Source organism: Penicillium riverlandense (genome assembly GCF_028828495.1).
Source record: "Penicillium riverlandense strain IBT 135883 chromosome Unknown utg000009l_segment0_segment0, whole genome shotgun sequence".
Taxonomy (NCBI): Eukaryota; Fungi; Ascomycota; class Eurotiomycetes; order Eurotiales; family Aspergillaceae; genus Penicillium; species Penicillium riverlandense.
Window position 1 is genome coordinate 736,188 of NW_026643200.1, and position 15,990 is coordinate 752,177.

Below are 15,990 nucleotides of genomic sequence, written 5' to 3' on the forward strand. Positions count from 1 at the left end.
ATTCATCAAATCATTCCTGCCTTTCCTTCCAACTACGTATTCTAAACTCGCCTTCCCCCGGCTCTTCCTGCATATCCATTCTCGATTGGTCTCTTCCTTCCACCACCCCCCTTTCCTCTTCGGTCCCATGGATCGTCATCCTCCGCCATCTTCGTCCCCAGCCGCTTCTCGGCATTCCCATTCAGGTTCGTGCTCTCGTTATCGCACCTTACACTAGTGTGCTTCATGCCCCACTCGTCCCTCGCGTTCGTGCCATTTTGTCTTGCTTTGCCGGTGGCGTCGCACGTCGAGGCACGAAGCAAATCCATATTCATCATTCACTCCCCTCCGGAATGACGCCCTCGTGGGGGTTCATGACTCGTTCTTTTTTGCCGCTTTGTTTCGCCGCAACGGTCCTTGTGCTAAAAGGGTTGGGCTAGAATCCAATTCGAAACCCACTGGGTCTGTGGATCGGCCGTCGTACACTTTCATCGGACACGACGATGACTTGACCTCGAAACGAATCAAGGATGCCAATGCTCGAAAGAAGATCCGCTCCCATGTTATGCGCGATGTGCGCCGCCGGGAGAGGCTCGCAGGCACAAAACGAGTTTCGCGACGCGAGAGCCGCGCCGGCCAATCTGATGAGGCTCCGATCACACTCGAAGATCAGGATTCGGGGGAGCAGACCCTCGTCCTAAGAGCTGCGTCCCAGTCCTCTGTCTCATCAGATACCGTCGAAACCGAAGATGGCGATGCTAGGTCAAGGCACCCTCGGGGGCGCCCGATCAAGTGGAGTGCTGGTCACGCTATCCCATATCATTATTTCCCAAATCCGAAGTGTTTACCTACCTCCTGGTTTAGCGACCCTTTCACTGTGCTACCTGGTGCCAGTGAATTTCCTGTTATGGTGGAAACATTGGTATTCTACTGTAAGTTTTATTTATTTAGTGACGACTGCTGTGACCTTTTGCGAGCCAGCCATGCACTAATTGCTTTTTTCTTGTGAGACAAAGACTGACCTTGGGCTGAAGGGAAAAACGTCTTCGTTCCAATCACCTTTCCCAATACAGACATGAATCCCCAGAACCCAGAAATAGAGTTAATGGTCCGGTCCTCATTCTCCGATCCAGGCAGCTTCTTCGGCTTGATGAGCATGTGTGCCGCTCATCGAGCCATGCTAAACAGCTACCGGTCAGGCTCTATGGGATCGGAGGAGAAAAAAAGCCTGATTTTGAAAGATCCCGATTATTGTATCATGAAAGTCAAATCTATCCGAGAAATGAATGTCAAAGTGCGCGATCCCACCAAGGCACTCAGCGACGAGGCATTCGATACCATTGTCAATCTCCTCACGGGCTCGGTAGGATTTCTTTGGATATGCTCGGTCAAGTTGCTAATTCATGCTAGTTGATCGTTGGCCTGTTCGACGAAGCTCGGATCCATCTCACTGGCCTCAAACGCATGGTGGAGCTGCGTGGCGGAATCTTGGACGACAGCATTCGCTCGTCGACAATGTTGTCTGCCATCCTAACGTAGGTGTCTCCCCCTCGGTTTTGTATCAGCGTAGCTGATGAATGTAGTACCGACGTTAAATCTGCCTCGGGTCTAATGACCAAGCCCGTTTTCCCCTTGACTTGGGATGCACAGCCCGTTCCCCAAGAGATCCAACAGCGAGTCAGGCCGCCGGCCTCATCGCCCCTCAACCGGTTAGGATCTGGGTTCTTCTCCAACACTCTGCTGAGCGCTCCCCTCCTACGAATATTGCATGTTGTCCGCGATGTCATCTTCTTCAGCGTGGCTTGCCGATCTGCACCGGCTGCTGTCCACGGTGACCAGGACTTCTTCCGGGTGCTCAACTACGAAACCGAGCACCAACTACTAAGCTATGTCTATACAGACGGCCAAAGCCCAGACGAGTCCTCGCTCAACCCAGAACTGGAGCTGCACCCGATCGAGGCCGTCACCCGCGTAGCGTCGATCTGTTTTCTCAACCTTTATCTGATCCACTCCCCTTCACAGTCAGGGTTAGGCCGAGCCCTCACAAAACATCTCAAAGCAGCAGTGAACAATTGCAAGCTGCCGCTTGTGCTCCGCTTACCTAAAGAAAATTTTGGGCTCTTTGCCTGGGCGTTATTCATCGGAGCCCAGGGCTCTCTAGCTCAGGTCGAGAGGCCCTGGTTTGTGGATTTATTGGCACGAACCGCTATGATCTGCGGGTGGAAAACTTGGGAGCAAGCCTCCGAGGTCTTAGCGGATTATTTCTTCATTCCCAGCAGGGCTGGACCGGCCTCGCAAGGGCCAGACTGGAAGTCCATCTGGGACGAGGCCATGGCCGGCCTGGTGTTTTCCGAAACGGAGGATGCATAAACCGTGGCATATAAATAACTCACACTGTACACAAGTATATTTATGAACGAATGAATAATAATGATCATTGATGTCCTCTCTACAGTTCACTACTGCTTCTTTGTATAGTTCCAATAATTTATATCAGTATCACGTGGACCCATTATGTCATCCGAGTGATTTTCTCTGGTCTTTTATCCGCTGGACTTTTTTTTTTCCCCTGCATCATCACATCTTCACCATGGGTTGGTTTTGGGCAGATCCTCAGCCAAAGGTGCCTGCTGCACCGAATCCCCTCGCATCACCTGCGGCCTCCCCTCCGGTCAGTTTTCTCTCACTGTTTGAACCCTCGCGGACTAACCGTTATCAACAGCCGGGATGTCCGATGCACGAGTCGCGTCCGGCAGCATCTGCACCACCTCCGGCGCAAATTCCTAGCAGTTGCCCAATGAGCCCAGACTCGCCCTTCTACACGCCGCCGCAATCGCAATCCGCACCCACGCCGGCGCAGCCTCCAACATCCGCCCCGGAGAAGCCGGCGTCGACATTATCCAAACTGAACCCCTTGAACTACATGTTCGCCTCAATCTCGCAAGAACGCGCACCAAACCAAACAGTCAATCTCCCCGTTGAGCGCGAGCTGTCCACCATTCCTCGCGGTGACTCCGAGGGCAACTGGGAGTACCCGTCTCCGCAGCAGATGTACAATGCCATGCTGCGCAAGGGCTACACCGACACTCCGCAGGATGCAGTCGAGTCCATGGTTGCAGTACACAATTTCCTGAATGAGGGAGCATGGAATGAGATTATTAGCTGGGAGCGCGTTTTCGCCAAAGGTCTCAAGGAGGGTTGGGAGAAGTGCCGGCGAGGCGAGGAGAATCTGAGTGCTGAGTTGGCCAAGGCTGAGATGACGGGCACGGTGGATAAAGCCTCTGAACCGCGTCTGATCAAATTTCAGGGTCGGCCGCGGGAGTTGACGCCCAAGGCGCGCATTCTGCAGACGATGGGCTGGGTGTGCCCGGCTAAGTTTGAGTGAGTTGTTACTCACCAACACGCAATTTCCAAACGCTCGCTGACATCTATCTCTCTTTGCAGTACCGAACCACCATTTGATCGACACGACTGGTACGTTCAGCGCATGACGCCCTCGGGCCCGAAGGAAGTTCGCTATGTGATCGACTATTACTCTGGACCCCCTGAGCCAACGGGCGAGCCGGTCTTCTACCTCGATATCCGACCGGCCCTTGACTCGCCTACGGCTGCTGTGGAACGGCTGATGAGGTGGGGAGGTGATGTCTGGTGGAGGGCCAGCGGTGCTGCGGTCCGGGAACAACGGTGATTTCACACTCGTAATGATCACTTCTCCACTCTATTTCTGTACATCTCAACAACCATTGCGCGGCGTTTTTCGGAGGGACTTGATGTGTATGTGGGATGTTAATATTTTGTTGCTTCTTTGTGTCTTATATTTATCTCCTTTTGACTCCACCGAGGCATGTGTACAATCAGACGTTTGTATATTCTCTTTTCCAGTTGCTTCTTTCAATGCTTGGATTATCTGGATTTGATCTAATCTTCAGATCTAACCATAGACGTATGGATCGTATACTGACAGGAAAAAGTAGAATGGATCGTATAAACAGAAAAGGAGATGATCATGCAGCCACCTTGATGAATAGCAGTGACTAGTGCAAGGCGTCACGACACAAAGCGTAGACATCTATATGTTCGGGGACAACTGGTCATACTTGACACAATGCTCAACGCTCTCGATACTGGCCTGCAGTAACCCGCGGGCTTCCAAGCCCACCCAAACCCGGAGCATGGACGTGTCGCCCGAGCGAACAGTCTGCAAGAATGTGCCACCAGAACCCAGTTGTCGGAGTATAGGAAGCGCACTCTTGAAGAGGTCCAAATTCGGGTCAAGGCTGCGTCCGATGCCCTCCAACAGGAGACAGGAAATGACGACATTGACAAAATCGCCCTCGAACCGGACATGATGACTGCGAACCATGGTCAACACCTCACTAAGGACGTCGCCGATCTTGATATTCCCCAACGCAAATGTTCGGGACTTGATACTCAGAACAAGGTGTTGCATCTTCAAAGCGAAGATTTCCGGGTCGATGACCTCTTCGGGTGTGCGTGATCTCTCGCACATAAGCTCGCCGGCTCTATAGCCATCGAATTCGGCGATGGCGCGGAATAGGCTCAAGAAATTCCGGCGATTCTTCTCGTTCAGCTCAGTTACGAGACCGGTGTCGATGAAGATCAATTGTGGGCGATAGCCTTCATCATTGAGCTGGGCGAGGGCGCCTTCCCAGTGCTTGACGTTGTCTGTATGCGGTCGTAATCGTGCCAGGACAGCTTCGGTCACATCAACCTCTGCTCGAGTCGGGGCATCTGTGGCGCGCGAATGCTTGCGGAGCGACAGATCGAGTTCACTGGGCTTATAGAATCGAACCATAATGTTGCCAGGGTGCAAATCTGCATGAACAAAGTTGTCGATCAGCAGCATATGCAAGAAGGCATCCAAGCCCTCGTTGGCAATTTCGTGCTGATAGACACCGCCTCCGATTTCCAGGAAGGTGGCTAGAGGGACACCTTGCGCAAACTCCTCCACCAGCACCTCCCGCGTCGTGTACTCCAGGTAAGGGTAGGGGAACCAGGCGGTCGTACGGGACCTGAAGTTCTGGCGGAACCTGACTAGGTTTGTCGCTTCGATTCGAAGATCCAGTTGTAATCTCATCATCTCGCCGAATTGCTGGACCTCATCAGGGAAAGACAGCCAATGCATCGTGGGAATAGCATTGATGAGCGAGGCAAAGAACGACATGATCCGCAGATCTCGGCGGATCAGCCGCTCGACTTTGGGATGGAGCACTTTGATCGCCACGTAGGACGACGGCACTCGTTGCGGTGTACTCTTCACCAACACGTCGACATTCTTGCGAACCCTTGAGCTCAGCGTCTCCGGCTCTTCTCCAAGTTCGTGGTCATCGGTTGCAGCCAGATCTGACTTGAGTTTCGCTTTGTATACTTGCGCAATAGCCCCAACCCCCAATGGTTCTTCTTGGAACTCCTCGAATATGTCTTCAAAGGGAAGGCCGTTGAAGGCCTTTTGGATGATGCGCTTGGTATCACGCAGAGAATGCGCCGGGGCATTTGAATGGAGTGATGACATGATAGTGCACATTTCAGGCGAGAAAATGTCGGTCCGCGATGCAGCCCATTGTCCAAGCTATACAAACAATCTTTAGTCGCTGCTGCTGATCGAGAGCTTTCTCGAGGAAACGAGGTTTCTACTCACCTTGATAAATGCAGGCCCTGCACGCTCCATTGCGTTGACCAGGAACTTATACCACCAAATTGTCCCAGTACGCGCTCCATCTTTGGTTCGAACCCTGGGGCCCAGCCATATTGCGGGCACCGTCACGACGACAGGAATGAAGATGAAGGCCAGATGCAGAAACCGGAAGCCTGTCGCAATTGGATCATAGATATAGCAATACCAGAAGACATACACCGAGCGGCAGAACTTGGATAGGCCATGTGCGTCGGCCGGGACTGTTTTCCGGACCTCTGCGCGCGAGGCCTCAAGCATCTGCATCTCCCCAGTCTTTTCATTGTCCGTCGTGTCTTCGGCCAACTTAAGGAAGGCGGTAGGACTCAAAGCCACCATCACCGCCCCGACGAGCAAGGGTCCCCTCCTCCGGGGTAGTTTCGGCGTCTGCGCCCATGATGTTCCGAGACGTCGTGATATTGGTTGTTGTGGAAACCGACGGAGCAGGGGCAGACTCCTGTGTTTCAAGCAAAAACGGGCGGCGAGGACGGCCGCCCTCATGATCTCATGCGGCCGGTGTTGGTCAATAATGGGAAAACAAAGAAGGGAATCATCGATAAGAGGAGACTCGGCCTGTGATCGGCACGTGACGTCATTTCACGTTTCCTGCTGCTGCTTCTGCTTCTACGGCTCCTTCTACTTCAACACACCATGATTCTTCCTCGGCAACCACTACTCACAACAACGACTGGATGATCAGGAACAGCATGGCTCGCAACATGCCTCCCGCATGTCTCATCCAGGGTCGCTTCCCGAACCCGTCATGACCCACATTCCAGAGAGAAAGACATTCCTCGAATCCCCGGGCTCCTTTATCCGCTCCCTCTCTAGCGCCTTGCCTGATCCGGTGGTGCCTGGTTCTTTGTTCGGCAGCTGTCGATCATGGTTGTTTTGCAGCGACTCCCCGTCCTCGCGAACTGCTGTTCTTGCCCCGTTTCCGGGTGCCCTGGCCGTCTTATTGAGGTATCAAAGACTGGACGATGTAGCAATTAAATTGGCCGCCCTAGCCTGCGGCCAGCATGTGGCCGCACTCTTCATCTCTCACACCCTCTTGAACCCTGCCGTTCGAGTACTTCACCATGGGCCGTATATCGATCAACCGTGACGTCGAGTCCAACCGAGAGACCACAAAGACCTCCTGCTGGCGCGACTGGGGGTAGTGCTGATGTGGAGCATCTTGGGCTACATGTGTATTATCGCGACCGTCTTAAGCTATTTCAGTCCTTCGGTGCTGCCGCTTGACTTGCTGTCACTGCTATTTCGCAAAGATCTGTCGCCTTTCTTTGCCTTTTCAAGCGGCTCAGGGCACTTTGCCAAACCGCAGGGCTTCAAGATTGTCGCGCTGGTGCCCGTTACAAACCATGAGCGCACTGAGATCCTGGACTGTTATTTGCAGGTAAGGCACATTGACAATAAATCTCTGGTGTTGCTCTAACACATCCCAGAAAAACCTGGTCGGCAACCATGGTTTCCTCGACGAAGTGGTCTTCATTCCCCAAACCAACAACACGGACAGCCTGGACTGGGTTGCCGACATCGTGGAGAAAACTTCCGCGTATTCAATGTCTGCTGCGGGAAATGAGGAGGACTGGGAGGTTGCAAAGAACAACGTGATGTACATCCGCATTGACGGCGATGTTGTCTTCCTCGAGGATCAGGCTATTCCCACAATTGTCAAGACCAAGCTCGACAATCCTGATTCGTTAATGGTGTCCGCGAACGTGGTTAACGAAGCCGCCGTGGCTTCGCTCCACAGCCACCCGGGCATTGCTCTTCCCTATCTCCCCGAACTGTACCACGTCGAACAACCATCAAGGTCAAAGTCACAGCTGGAACACGACTGGCGCGCCTCAAGCCTTCCCCGTTGGGAAGGGCCGCCAAGCTTCAAAATTGAGAAGGGCTTCTCGCCGCCATTCCTTGGCCATCGGTGGCTGATACCCTCAGATCCAAGTTCTAATAGAGACCCAATCGCCGCATCTGTCTACACCGACACTGGACCAACGCTACAAGACTGGACAGTTGGTGCTCAACAGCACTACTCTTTCCTGCACCATCTCGAGGCGGGGAATCTCAATCGCTACAAATTCCCGATCTGGGTGGAACCGACAGAACCGATCAGCCAGAATTTTGGCTGCTTTTGGGGAAATGATGCGGAGGAACTCCGTGATATCTTTCGCCGCAGCGACTCGGGTCAAGATGAGCTTTTGCAAAAGTGGGTTCGACCTGATGGCAGTCGTCCGCGCGTCGCTATTGACGGGAAAGGTCTTGTGTCACACTATTCTTCTCATCAAGGCGCTGCCGGCCTTGACTCTACGGATCTTGTAGAGCGGTACCGAGCATATGCGCAGGAGAATGTGTGTTTGCAGATGGCATAACCGCGAGCAGATGATAGAGGGTGGATCTGATAGACAGCGCGCATATACCCAGTCGTTTGGTACATACTCCGTGTTATGTGGTTTATTTAGAGGATAGAATTCATTGCAGTTCTACTTTCTTTTCATCGCGATCTGTTAGGCCTGTCTATGCCAACGCCCGACTTGTTCTCAGTCTTGTTTGGTGCTCATCAAATGCTGTGAGGCATGATTTTTCATCATATCCTCCATTATACTCCGATAATCCGTGGGCAGGGCGCCAGACTAATTACATTCGAATCAGTATTTATGATGACATTGCAGGACCAAAATCACATACCTCATTCTTCAGCAATTCCTGCACGAGAACAACAATGTTATCCCGATCCTTGGCTGTTTGCGCCGGGTTCGTCTCCTCATTGTCTCCAAGGGTATCATCACTCATGGTCTTTTGGAGCACCTCAGAAACCTCTGTATTTTGCAAACAGTCCGAGACCGCGACACAACCAGCGTGACTAGTCGCCATTAGCGCGAGTGCGAACCAGCCCTCGCTGCGGACGACGGGCCACTGCGCCTGAGTGATCATTGCGCCTACGGGCCGCGCAATGCCCTCGTGCTGATTGTAGAGACGATCAAGGAGAGAGGAGGCTACCTGGTCTCCATCGCGAGACTTGGGACTGAGCGTTCTGCAAATAGACGCGATAGTGCGTCCAATCTCTGTCTTGATAGGCGAGGAGTCTGTTTTATTAAAGAGAGACAATAACAGGGACAGGTATGTTTGACTATTCCCCGAGGAGTCAGTTTCTTGCTCGAACGGAGCAAGAAGACGGGATATATTCTCCATCGAGGAGATAATGATCTGGCGAACAATGCTAGCAGCCGCAAACTGGACTTGCGGGACAGATTCAAGCTCCCATAGTCGCGAGACGGCGGGGATGAGACCCGCAACACCAAGACTGAGCCTGTTGTTATCACCAGCAATTGTGAGGTTTTTCAAGAAACCCAGAGTAGAGTGCAAGACTGCGGCGCGGGCATTATTTCTCCGGAGAACAGAGATCAGCTCTTCGTGGATTTTCAGATCCCGTACCATTGCCGTGCAGACCTCGTCCGAGCGGGCGAGATTGCCGAGCATGACGCAGGCACAGATCTGGAGCTGATCCTCGGAGGCTATTACCCATGACTTCAGTTTCTGTGCAAGCTCTGAGTCCAGTGGGTACTTTTCTGCGAACAATGATGAGGCTGAGACTTCGCCCAAGCTCTGGTTTATCTTCAGTCGGAGCTGAGATAGAGTCTGAGTGTCTTCGCTGGAAGATTGGTCCACCTCAATTGTGAATGACCGCTGGAGAATCTCCAGTAGTTGTGGAACCATGTCGTTTGATACGCAGGCATTTTGGAACCGTTCCTTCTCCAGATAAGTGCTGAGACTGTTCACCGAGGTCGAAAAATGGGGCAAGGTCGTGTCGGTGTCAAGAGCGAGCTCCGTCAGCAGCAGTACCGTCCCATCAGGAGACTGTTCAACGCCTTGTTCGGTAGCCAGCTCGATCAGGTCATACGCGTACTCCAGTAAAGCATCATTCTCCTGGATGGCACTTCCACCTCTCAGAAGTGATAAGAGTATATATGCCGTCTTGTTCGCCGCCATCTGAGCATGTGCAGGCTCTGGGGTCTCGTCAGCAAATCATATTGTGCAAATGGTATGAATCCTCACCGAAATCCATGCAAATGTTGTATAGCACTGGTATAGCCACAAAGACCAAGGCTGGGTTAAGGAAATACCGGAGTATAGCCAAAGTATAATTATCTTTGACCACAATTTCGCGATTTTCATCTGTCATGGTGTTAATTTCTGTCCATGGACAAGCCGAGATAAAAGCATACCTGTATCGGCACAGGAGTTCCCAACCAGCCGCAAAGAATGAAGCAGTAAATCGGTCCCAATCTCGTCCGTGGAGGCGATGACCTCCAGGAAGAATTTCAAAATTCCCGATTGGCCGTATGGAGCACGCCATGACGCTAGAAAATGGTCAGTTTGGGGATATCATCTCTGAGGTAAACGAAACTAACAATCCCGACTCCCGTTGGCCAAGGCCTCGGCAGTTTGAGCCAGATACTCCGAGTTGCAGGACCAAAGCTTATATAGAATGGTGCGCACCTCGTCCAAGGACTCGACATTGCGTCCGCCACGCCGAGAATCTGCATCTGCCTGCTCCAACGAGGCATGGAGTTCCTTCAAGTCGTAGCTAGTCCCTTCGTCGGCTTTTTGGATGATGTTCTGCACATTCCAGAACATTTCCTTCTGCTCCTCTGAATCGATGGTCTCTGTGCCCTTTGTTAAAGAAGGGGGAGACGGTGACAGCTCCGCGGTGATCTGCTCAACGGGAGGAAGCACCCAACCGTTGGCAGCACCGTGACCGGTGGTCGATATCCCACCTGAAGCAGACATCTCCAGGGGATGAAATGGTTGACCAGGGGGACGTCCAAGTGAGCCAGCAGCCACAAAGGAGAGGGTCAAAAACAGCCAAGCATTTGGTTGAGCTCAAAGTTGGGTTCGTGGGGCGGGTCTGGCTGGGTCGGGCAGAGCAAGGGGAAGAACTTTGGTTAACTAGTGATAGTTAGCAGCTAACTGACTAAGTAATAATATGGCGTGACGGGGACGATGGTTCATGATAGGGAGATAACCTTCTTAGTTCACCTATTATTCTCGGTCATCACTGAACTACTTCACTGTTCAGTGCTGCCTGAGGCTGTCAGGCATCCACATCCCTTGGAGCTACACGTAAATCATAATAATAATAATATTCAACGTGTGCGTAATAGCGAGTTCATTATTATTTGATAACTAATAATACTTCTCGTCAATGTTGTATTCTAAATAATTCATGTATAGTAACTAACTGGTGTGGCCCGTCCGGCCAAGAAGCGCATCGGCCCAACTGGCCTGATCTTCTTCCTCCTTCAACTCTCACCGCAGACGGAACTACTGACGCACCCCTCGACGCGTTTAGGGAGGATATTGGTCTGGTGCTGCTCAATTGACTCCGACATTTTATCTGCCATCACCATTTCTCTGAATCCCCCGACCGACTTCTTCACCATGACGCGCGCTCAACAGACCCTCTCCGTGCTCCTGCTCGTGTCCTCGGTATGCCACCACCAATCCGATAGCTCAAACAGCTTTTCTCTGTGACTCTAGCTTACAGTGTCACAGCTCTACCTCTCCCTCTATCTGGGCCTTGTGCCCCTGAATGAGACCCTACAGACCGAGGTCATCCCCGTGGTACGTTGCAGCTCTCCCTTCCCCGATCCGGCCAAGGAAAAATAACAACCACTGATGCCTCCTTTTTCTTCACTCTAGCTGCCTTTCTATGCGGTGATCGTCTTCGGTTGTTACCTACTCGGCCGGCTCGGTGTCGCCATTTTCACCTTCAACGACGTCCCCGAGGCGCACGCGGAGCTGCAGAAAGAGATTGAACAGGCCAAGATTGAGCTGCGCCAGGGCAAGGTGGACGTGGACTAAGCGGCACAATCATCTACCTATTCCTCCGACTATACCAATTACCAGACCGAATGCTACAACCTTGAACACACACACACTCTCTCTCCCTTTCTGTAAATCAATTCATCGGATGTCTTCGTAACAGGACATGTCCTGGGGCTATGTATTTTTGTGTGCAACTCGGAGAAACAGCCAAATGGACCACCAATTCAATGCTTTTTTAGATAACGGGGTGCGCCTTGGCCAGGGCATCGTGCTCGTCAATGTCCTTGGCTTCCCAAGGATAGCAGATCCACACATCGCCCGTGGTGACCGCGGCGTGGTACCTGCCACTCTCCATCATATCACTGGGCAGAGCGCCCTTCTTGGGCTTGTCCTTGTTCTAACCCGAAGTCAGTATACGCCCATGATATGGGGGGGGAGAGAGAGAAATGGGACGTACGTGCAGGACAAACACGAAGAAGTTGGTCTTCTCGCCCTCGCGACCGAGATGCTTCTGCGCCAGCTCGACATCCTTCTGCAGCTCGCGCACGGCATACTCCAGCGTCGTCCGGGTATCATCGACCTCGTCCACGATCAGAATGTTCTTGCCGATCAGGTTGGCCATCTCCAGCGCGGACAGATCCAGCCATTGCGTGCGAGTGACCTTGGTGCCGGGGGTCTCTTCTGGGTCCCCACGACCCAGATCCTCGTACAGCGACAGACCAATGGCCTGGATGGGGATGTTGGGGTCACCGGGGCGCTTGAGGAAAGACCGGAGAATGCGGGCAGGCACATAACCACCACCGCCGATGGCGATCATGAGATTGGGGTGGAACTCTTTCAGGATCTTGTCCCCGGACTCCTGGCAGAGTTTGTGGACCTAGAGCACATCAGGGAAAGTTCATTCAGTTTTGCCTGAGATGGTGGTGGTGGGATCGGACCTGGTTGTAGGTGACATAGAATTTCTGCGACATGGCGGCGGTTATGAACCGGACGGGTGATCAGACTGCAGGGATAGAGGGAGAATGCACAGGCTAATATCCTGTACTGGGTACGTAGGAAGTGCCAGGAGAGTCAAGGATTACCAGCCGAGGGAAAGGAAAGGGAAGAAGGAAGAAAAAATTGGGAATCCGTCTTTATCGGGCCGACCGACTGTGGGGGCTTATCAATGCGATCATAGAGAGGCATAGTTATATACTGCGATACTTCTACTACTACTAATATTACCACTATTATTGTAGTGGTAGTAGTAGTATGCCATCATTTATTTTAACTATCATGGCTGAGACTTCATAATCTGCAAAAAAAGCCATAACCTCGGAAATGCGGGGTCTCCAGGTCTTGGTCTGATGTCCCCGGTTAAAGGCGTTTCAAGAGCCCCGGGCTAACCTGTTGGGTATATTCGGGCGTTTTTGGCTGTTTCTGGCTGTTCATGGCTTTTATGGCTGTTCATGGCTGTTCATGGCTGTTCATCGTTGTTTACAATTTAAGCCTAATGCCCCTGACGAATATCCGGAGAGATCTATAAATTCACGACGTGTTTACCGTTCAAACCCCAGGCTCAAGACTGAAACTCCTCCACAAACTATCTCATCTCATTTATCATTCACCATGGTGTCCTTCTCCAAGCTAGCCCTGGGCCTTGCTACTCTTTCCGGTGTCCTTGCGGCCCCAAAAGAGCTGTCTAAGCGTCAGGCGATCACCACCAGCCAGACTGGCACCAACAACGGCTACTACTATTCCTTCTGGACCAATGGAGATGGCACTGTTGACTATACCAACGGCGATGCTGGTGAATACAGCGTCACTTGGTCCAACGCCAACGGCGGTGACTTTACCTGCGGAAAAGGCTGGAATCCGGGCAGTGCTCAGTAAGTGGTTCGAAAGGCCTGTATGAACAATCTCATTAACGTGCATACGCGCACCTCCCTAGGGCCATTACGTTTTCTGGCACCTTTAGTCCAAGTGGAAACGCCTATCTGTCCGTCTATGGCTGGACCACTAACCCCCAGGTTGAATACTACATCATGGAAAGCTACGGCGACTACGACCCGGGCTCCAGCATGACCCACATGGGCACTGTGACCAGTGACGGTGGAACGTACGATATCTACTCCCACCAACAGGTTAGTGATTGTTATAGGCCATCTGAAGATAGTTCTGTTCTTAATCAGTACGTCTACAGGTCGACCAGCCCTCGATCAGCGGCACGTCCACCTTCAACCAGTTCTGGTCGATCCGTCAAAGCAAGCGATCCAGCGGTACCGTCACCACTTCCAACCACTTCGATGCCTGGGCTGCTCTTGGCATGGAAATGGGCGATTTTGACTATCAAATTGTCTCGACCGAGGGATATGAGAGCAGTGGATCCGCGAGCATTACTGTTTCGTAGGCTGGTTAGTCTGATTGGAACAGGGTTCGGATTGGAATAAGCTGGGGATTGACTAGGGTTGGGATTGGAATAAGGTGGGGATTGAATAGGGTTGGGAAGTACATAGGTCAATGCACACCGGGTACTTGACGAATTGCTTGTCATTCTATGCATGGTAGATGCTGTAAATATGCAACGGGGTATTAGCGTATATACACTTTTTGTGGCGCACGCCATGACGTCGGAACTAAACAGCAGTGTCCCCTTCAACTTCTGCATCAGGTTGGATCTGATGAATCTCAAACCCACCCTCGTCACGATCCTCTCCTTTCTGAGGCCACAGGATATGGCGCAGAACGATAGCCCGGATCATCATATAGCAGACGAAAAAGTACATCAATAGCAACGGGAAAACGGCAACACAGCCCACGATATTAATGGCTTTGCAGGAAAAGGCCTTGCCTATGGCAAATGTGGCGGTGATGAGTGCAGTGTTGGGAAACACAAACGAGAACCAAGTCATCGAGAAGACCATGCGACCTGGTCCGATGGCTGACATGTGTGCTGAGCTTGCGATTATGAAGAAGAATATCGCCAACCTGGCTGCCCGTTAGTTATGAAGAGTAGATGAAATGGAGAATAGCTTACCCCCACAACCACAACGCTGCAAAATCCACAACCACCTTAATTATATCGGCCGCCAGCGGTCCGTTCCCCATAAAATCAGCTGGGAAGCACCGCTTCGCCTGGGCGGCCATATTGACTATCCCCGCGACGGTAAATCCGCTAGGTCCCACAGACACAAACATACCAGGGCGCACATTCTCCTTCGGGAGTTTCTGCGTCATGAGTCGGTAGATAAAGGCCGAGTAGACCATCAGCGAGACCAAAAACCCGACGCCTTGGATTGTCGTGGCGCCAATAATGATAGGGAGGGCCCGCGACGGTTCGAGCTTCTCACTCAAGACGCCAGCATGAGGTCCGATGATAAGCATAGGGTACGCAGGGAAGATCCAGATTGGAGTCATTTGTGCAATGGTAAAGGTCTGGGTTGACCATCTGGAACAGGTCAGTATTGTCTTCTTCGTAAAGAGATGGGAGTCATACAGAAGAACGTAGATCCCCGCCGAGAACATCACCGCAAGTGTGGCATCAATCCAGAACAGAATTCCCACTGCTCGTTGCAACCATTCCCCTGTGCTGCCGGCCCCGTACTGGGATATATTGATCAAGATCGTTCCAAAGGACACAACTGATGCCGGCACAAACAAGGATTCTGTTGGATGGAGGAAAGATGCCTTGAATGTATATGGATAATAGTAGAATCTTGCGATCAGAAGACCCCAAACCATGAGATATAGCGCAATATTGATCAAGAAGACAACATCCCCAATGGTTTTCAAACCGGGAAACCGGTAGGGTACTGCACGTCCATTAGCCAATTCTTCTATACTTTTTTTGATATGTCTTTACCTTGATATAGGACATTGGCCAAGCCACCTGTGGCCATGGTCAAGGTAAAGTAAGCCCAGGTAACGTGCCGAATTCGCTTCTTCCAACTGAGACTCGTTGCTGACGCATCGGTTCTTCTCCGAGAGAGAGTCTCGCCATCATACGCCGGTCCACCATGCAATTCCTTACATAGACGGTTCGTTCCATCAGTTGGGCGTGATGGCACATTCAGCAGCGCGGCCTCGAGCGCAGTCGTATGGACATCCCGTACTCTACTGCCGGGACTGTCTTCCGGGTCCACCAGGTACAACGCCCGCTCGGCATCTTCGATGGTGGGAGTCCGATAGCCATCGTCGCCGGGATTTCTCTTGTGCCGGATAGTCAAAAGGTCGGTCATGGTGAGTCCCAATGCTCCTAAGTTTGGACCAAAGCCTTATCGTGTCTGTGCCAACTAACCGCCCCCCAGCGGTGGCCAAAAGAACAAAAAAGCACGTTCAGAGAGGGAGTGCAGGAGATGAGAAAAAAAAAACCGCACCCAATCGACCGGGGTGGCTCTTTAAAAAAGCTAATCCAGCCGGCCCCATGCGGAGAACCCGATTTGGAGTGTCGTTGGCCGCGGGCATTAATTAAGAATAGCCTGTCCAGCCATGAAATGATGAACGAAAAC

General features: G+C 52.0%; 9 protein-coding genes across 9 annotated transcripts; 5 read left to right on the top strand and 4 right to left on the bottom strand.

Annotated features, from left to right (window-relative positions):
* Positions 1 to 409: 409 nt before the first annotated feature.
* On the top strand, positions 410 to 2,349 carry N7474_010566 (uncharacterized protein; the record flags this gene model as incomplete). The annotated part of the gene is made up of 4 exons (XM_057201976.1): positions 410 to 911; positions 1,014 to 1,342; positions 1,390 to 1,514; positions 1,563 to 2,349. Coding segments are annotated over 4 exons (1,743 nt in total), but the record flags the coding sequence as incomplete, so codon positions are not given.
* Positions 2,350 to 2,569: 220 nt separating this feature from the next.
* N7474_010567 (holocytochrome c synthase CYC3) lies at positions 2,570 to 3,667 on the top strand (the record flags this gene model as incomplete). The annotated part of the gene is made up of 2 exons (XM_057201977.1): positions 2,570 to 3,360; positions 3,424 to 3,667. The coding sequence occupies 2 exons, from the start codon at positions 2,570 to 2,572 to the stop codon at positions 3,665 to 3,667; spliced, it is 1,035 nt and encodes a 344-aa protein (XP_057048248.1).
* A 381-nt stretch (positions 3,668 to 4,048) lies between these two features.
* On the bottom strand, positions 4,049 to 6,172 carry N7474_010568 (ABC1 kinase family protein; the record flags this gene model as incomplete). Its single annotated transcript, XM_057201978.1, has 2 exons — positions 4,049 to 5,569; positions 5,639 to 6,172. 2 exons carry the CDS (start codon positions 6,170 to 6,172, stop codon positions 4,049 to 4,051), a joined length of 2,055 nt encoding a protein of 684 aa, XP_057048249.1.
* Positions 6,173 to 6,750: 578 nt separating this feature from the next.
* N7474_010569 (uncharacterized protein) lies at positions 6,751 to 8,046 on the top strand (the record flags this gene model as incomplete). Its single annotated transcript, XM_057201979.1, has 3 exons — positions 6,751 to 6,827; positions 6,893 to 7,067; positions 7,117 to 8,046. The coding sequence occupies 3 exons, from the start codon at positions 6,751 to 6,753 to the stop codon at positions 8,044 to 8,046; spliced, it is 1,182 nt and encodes a 393-aa protein (XP_057048250.1).
* A 168-nt stretch (positions 8,047 to 8,214) lies between these two features.
* On the bottom strand, positions 8,215 to 10,465 carry N7474_010570 (uncharacterized protein; the record flags this gene model as incomplete). The annotated part of the gene is made up of 5 exons (XM_057201980.1): positions 8,215 to 8,307; positions 8,363 to 9,681; positions 9,731 to 9,850; positions 9,901 to 10,035; positions 10,087 to 10,465. 5 exons carry the CDS (start codon positions 10,463 to 10,465, stop codon positions 8,215 to 8,217), a joined length of 2,046 nt encoding a protein of 681 aa, XP_057048251.1.
* A 651-nt stretch (positions 10,466 to 11,116) lies between these two features.
* Positions 11,117 to 11,539, top strand: N7474_010571 (dolichol-phosphate mannosyltransferase subunit 3; the record flags this gene model as incomplete). Its single annotated transcript, XM_057201981.1, has 3 exons — positions 11,117 to 11,164; positions 11,231 to 11,299; positions 11,378 to 11,539. The coding sequence occupies 3 exons, from the start codon at positions 11,117 to 11,119 to the stop codon at positions 11,537 to 11,539; spliced, it is 279 nt and encodes a 92-aa protein (XP_057048252.1).
* Positions 11,540 to 11,738: 199 nt separating this feature from the next.
* On the bottom strand, positions 11,739 to 12,474 carry N7474_010572 (xanthine phosphoribosyltransferase; the record flags this gene model as incomplete). Its single annotated transcript, XM_057201982.1, has 3 exons — positions 11,739 to 11,900; positions 11,961 to 12,380; positions 12,442 to 12,474. 3 exons carry the CDS (start codon positions 12,472 to 12,474, stop codon positions 11,739 to 11,741), a joined length of 615 nt encoding a protein of 204 aa, XP_057048253.1.
* Positions 12,475 to 13,111: 637 nt separating this feature from the next.
* On the top strand, positions 13,112 to 13,892 carry N7474_010573 (glycoside hydrolase family 11 protein; the record flags this gene model as incomplete). Its single annotated transcript, XM_057201983.1, has 3 exons — positions 13,112 to 13,371; positions 13,434 to 13,626; positions 13,686 to 13,892. 3 exons carry the CDS (start codon positions 13,112 to 13,114, stop codon positions 13,890 to 13,892), a joined length of 660 nt encoding a protein of 219 aa, XP_057048254.1.
* Positions 13,893 to 14,118: 226 nt separating this feature from the next.
* On the bottom strand, positions 14,119 to 15,720 carry N7474_010574 (tellurite-resistance/dicarboxylate transporter family protein; the record flags this gene model as incomplete). Its single annotated transcript, XM_057201984.1, has 4 exons — positions 14,119 to 14,470; positions 14,520 to 14,930; positions 14,979 to 15,294; positions 15,345 to 15,720. The coding sequence occupies 4 exons, from the start codon at positions 15,718 to 15,720 to the stop codon at positions 14,119 to 14,121; spliced, it is 1,455 nt and encodes a 484-aa protein (XP_057048255.1).
* Positions 15,721 to 15,990: the final 270 nt, after the last annotated feature.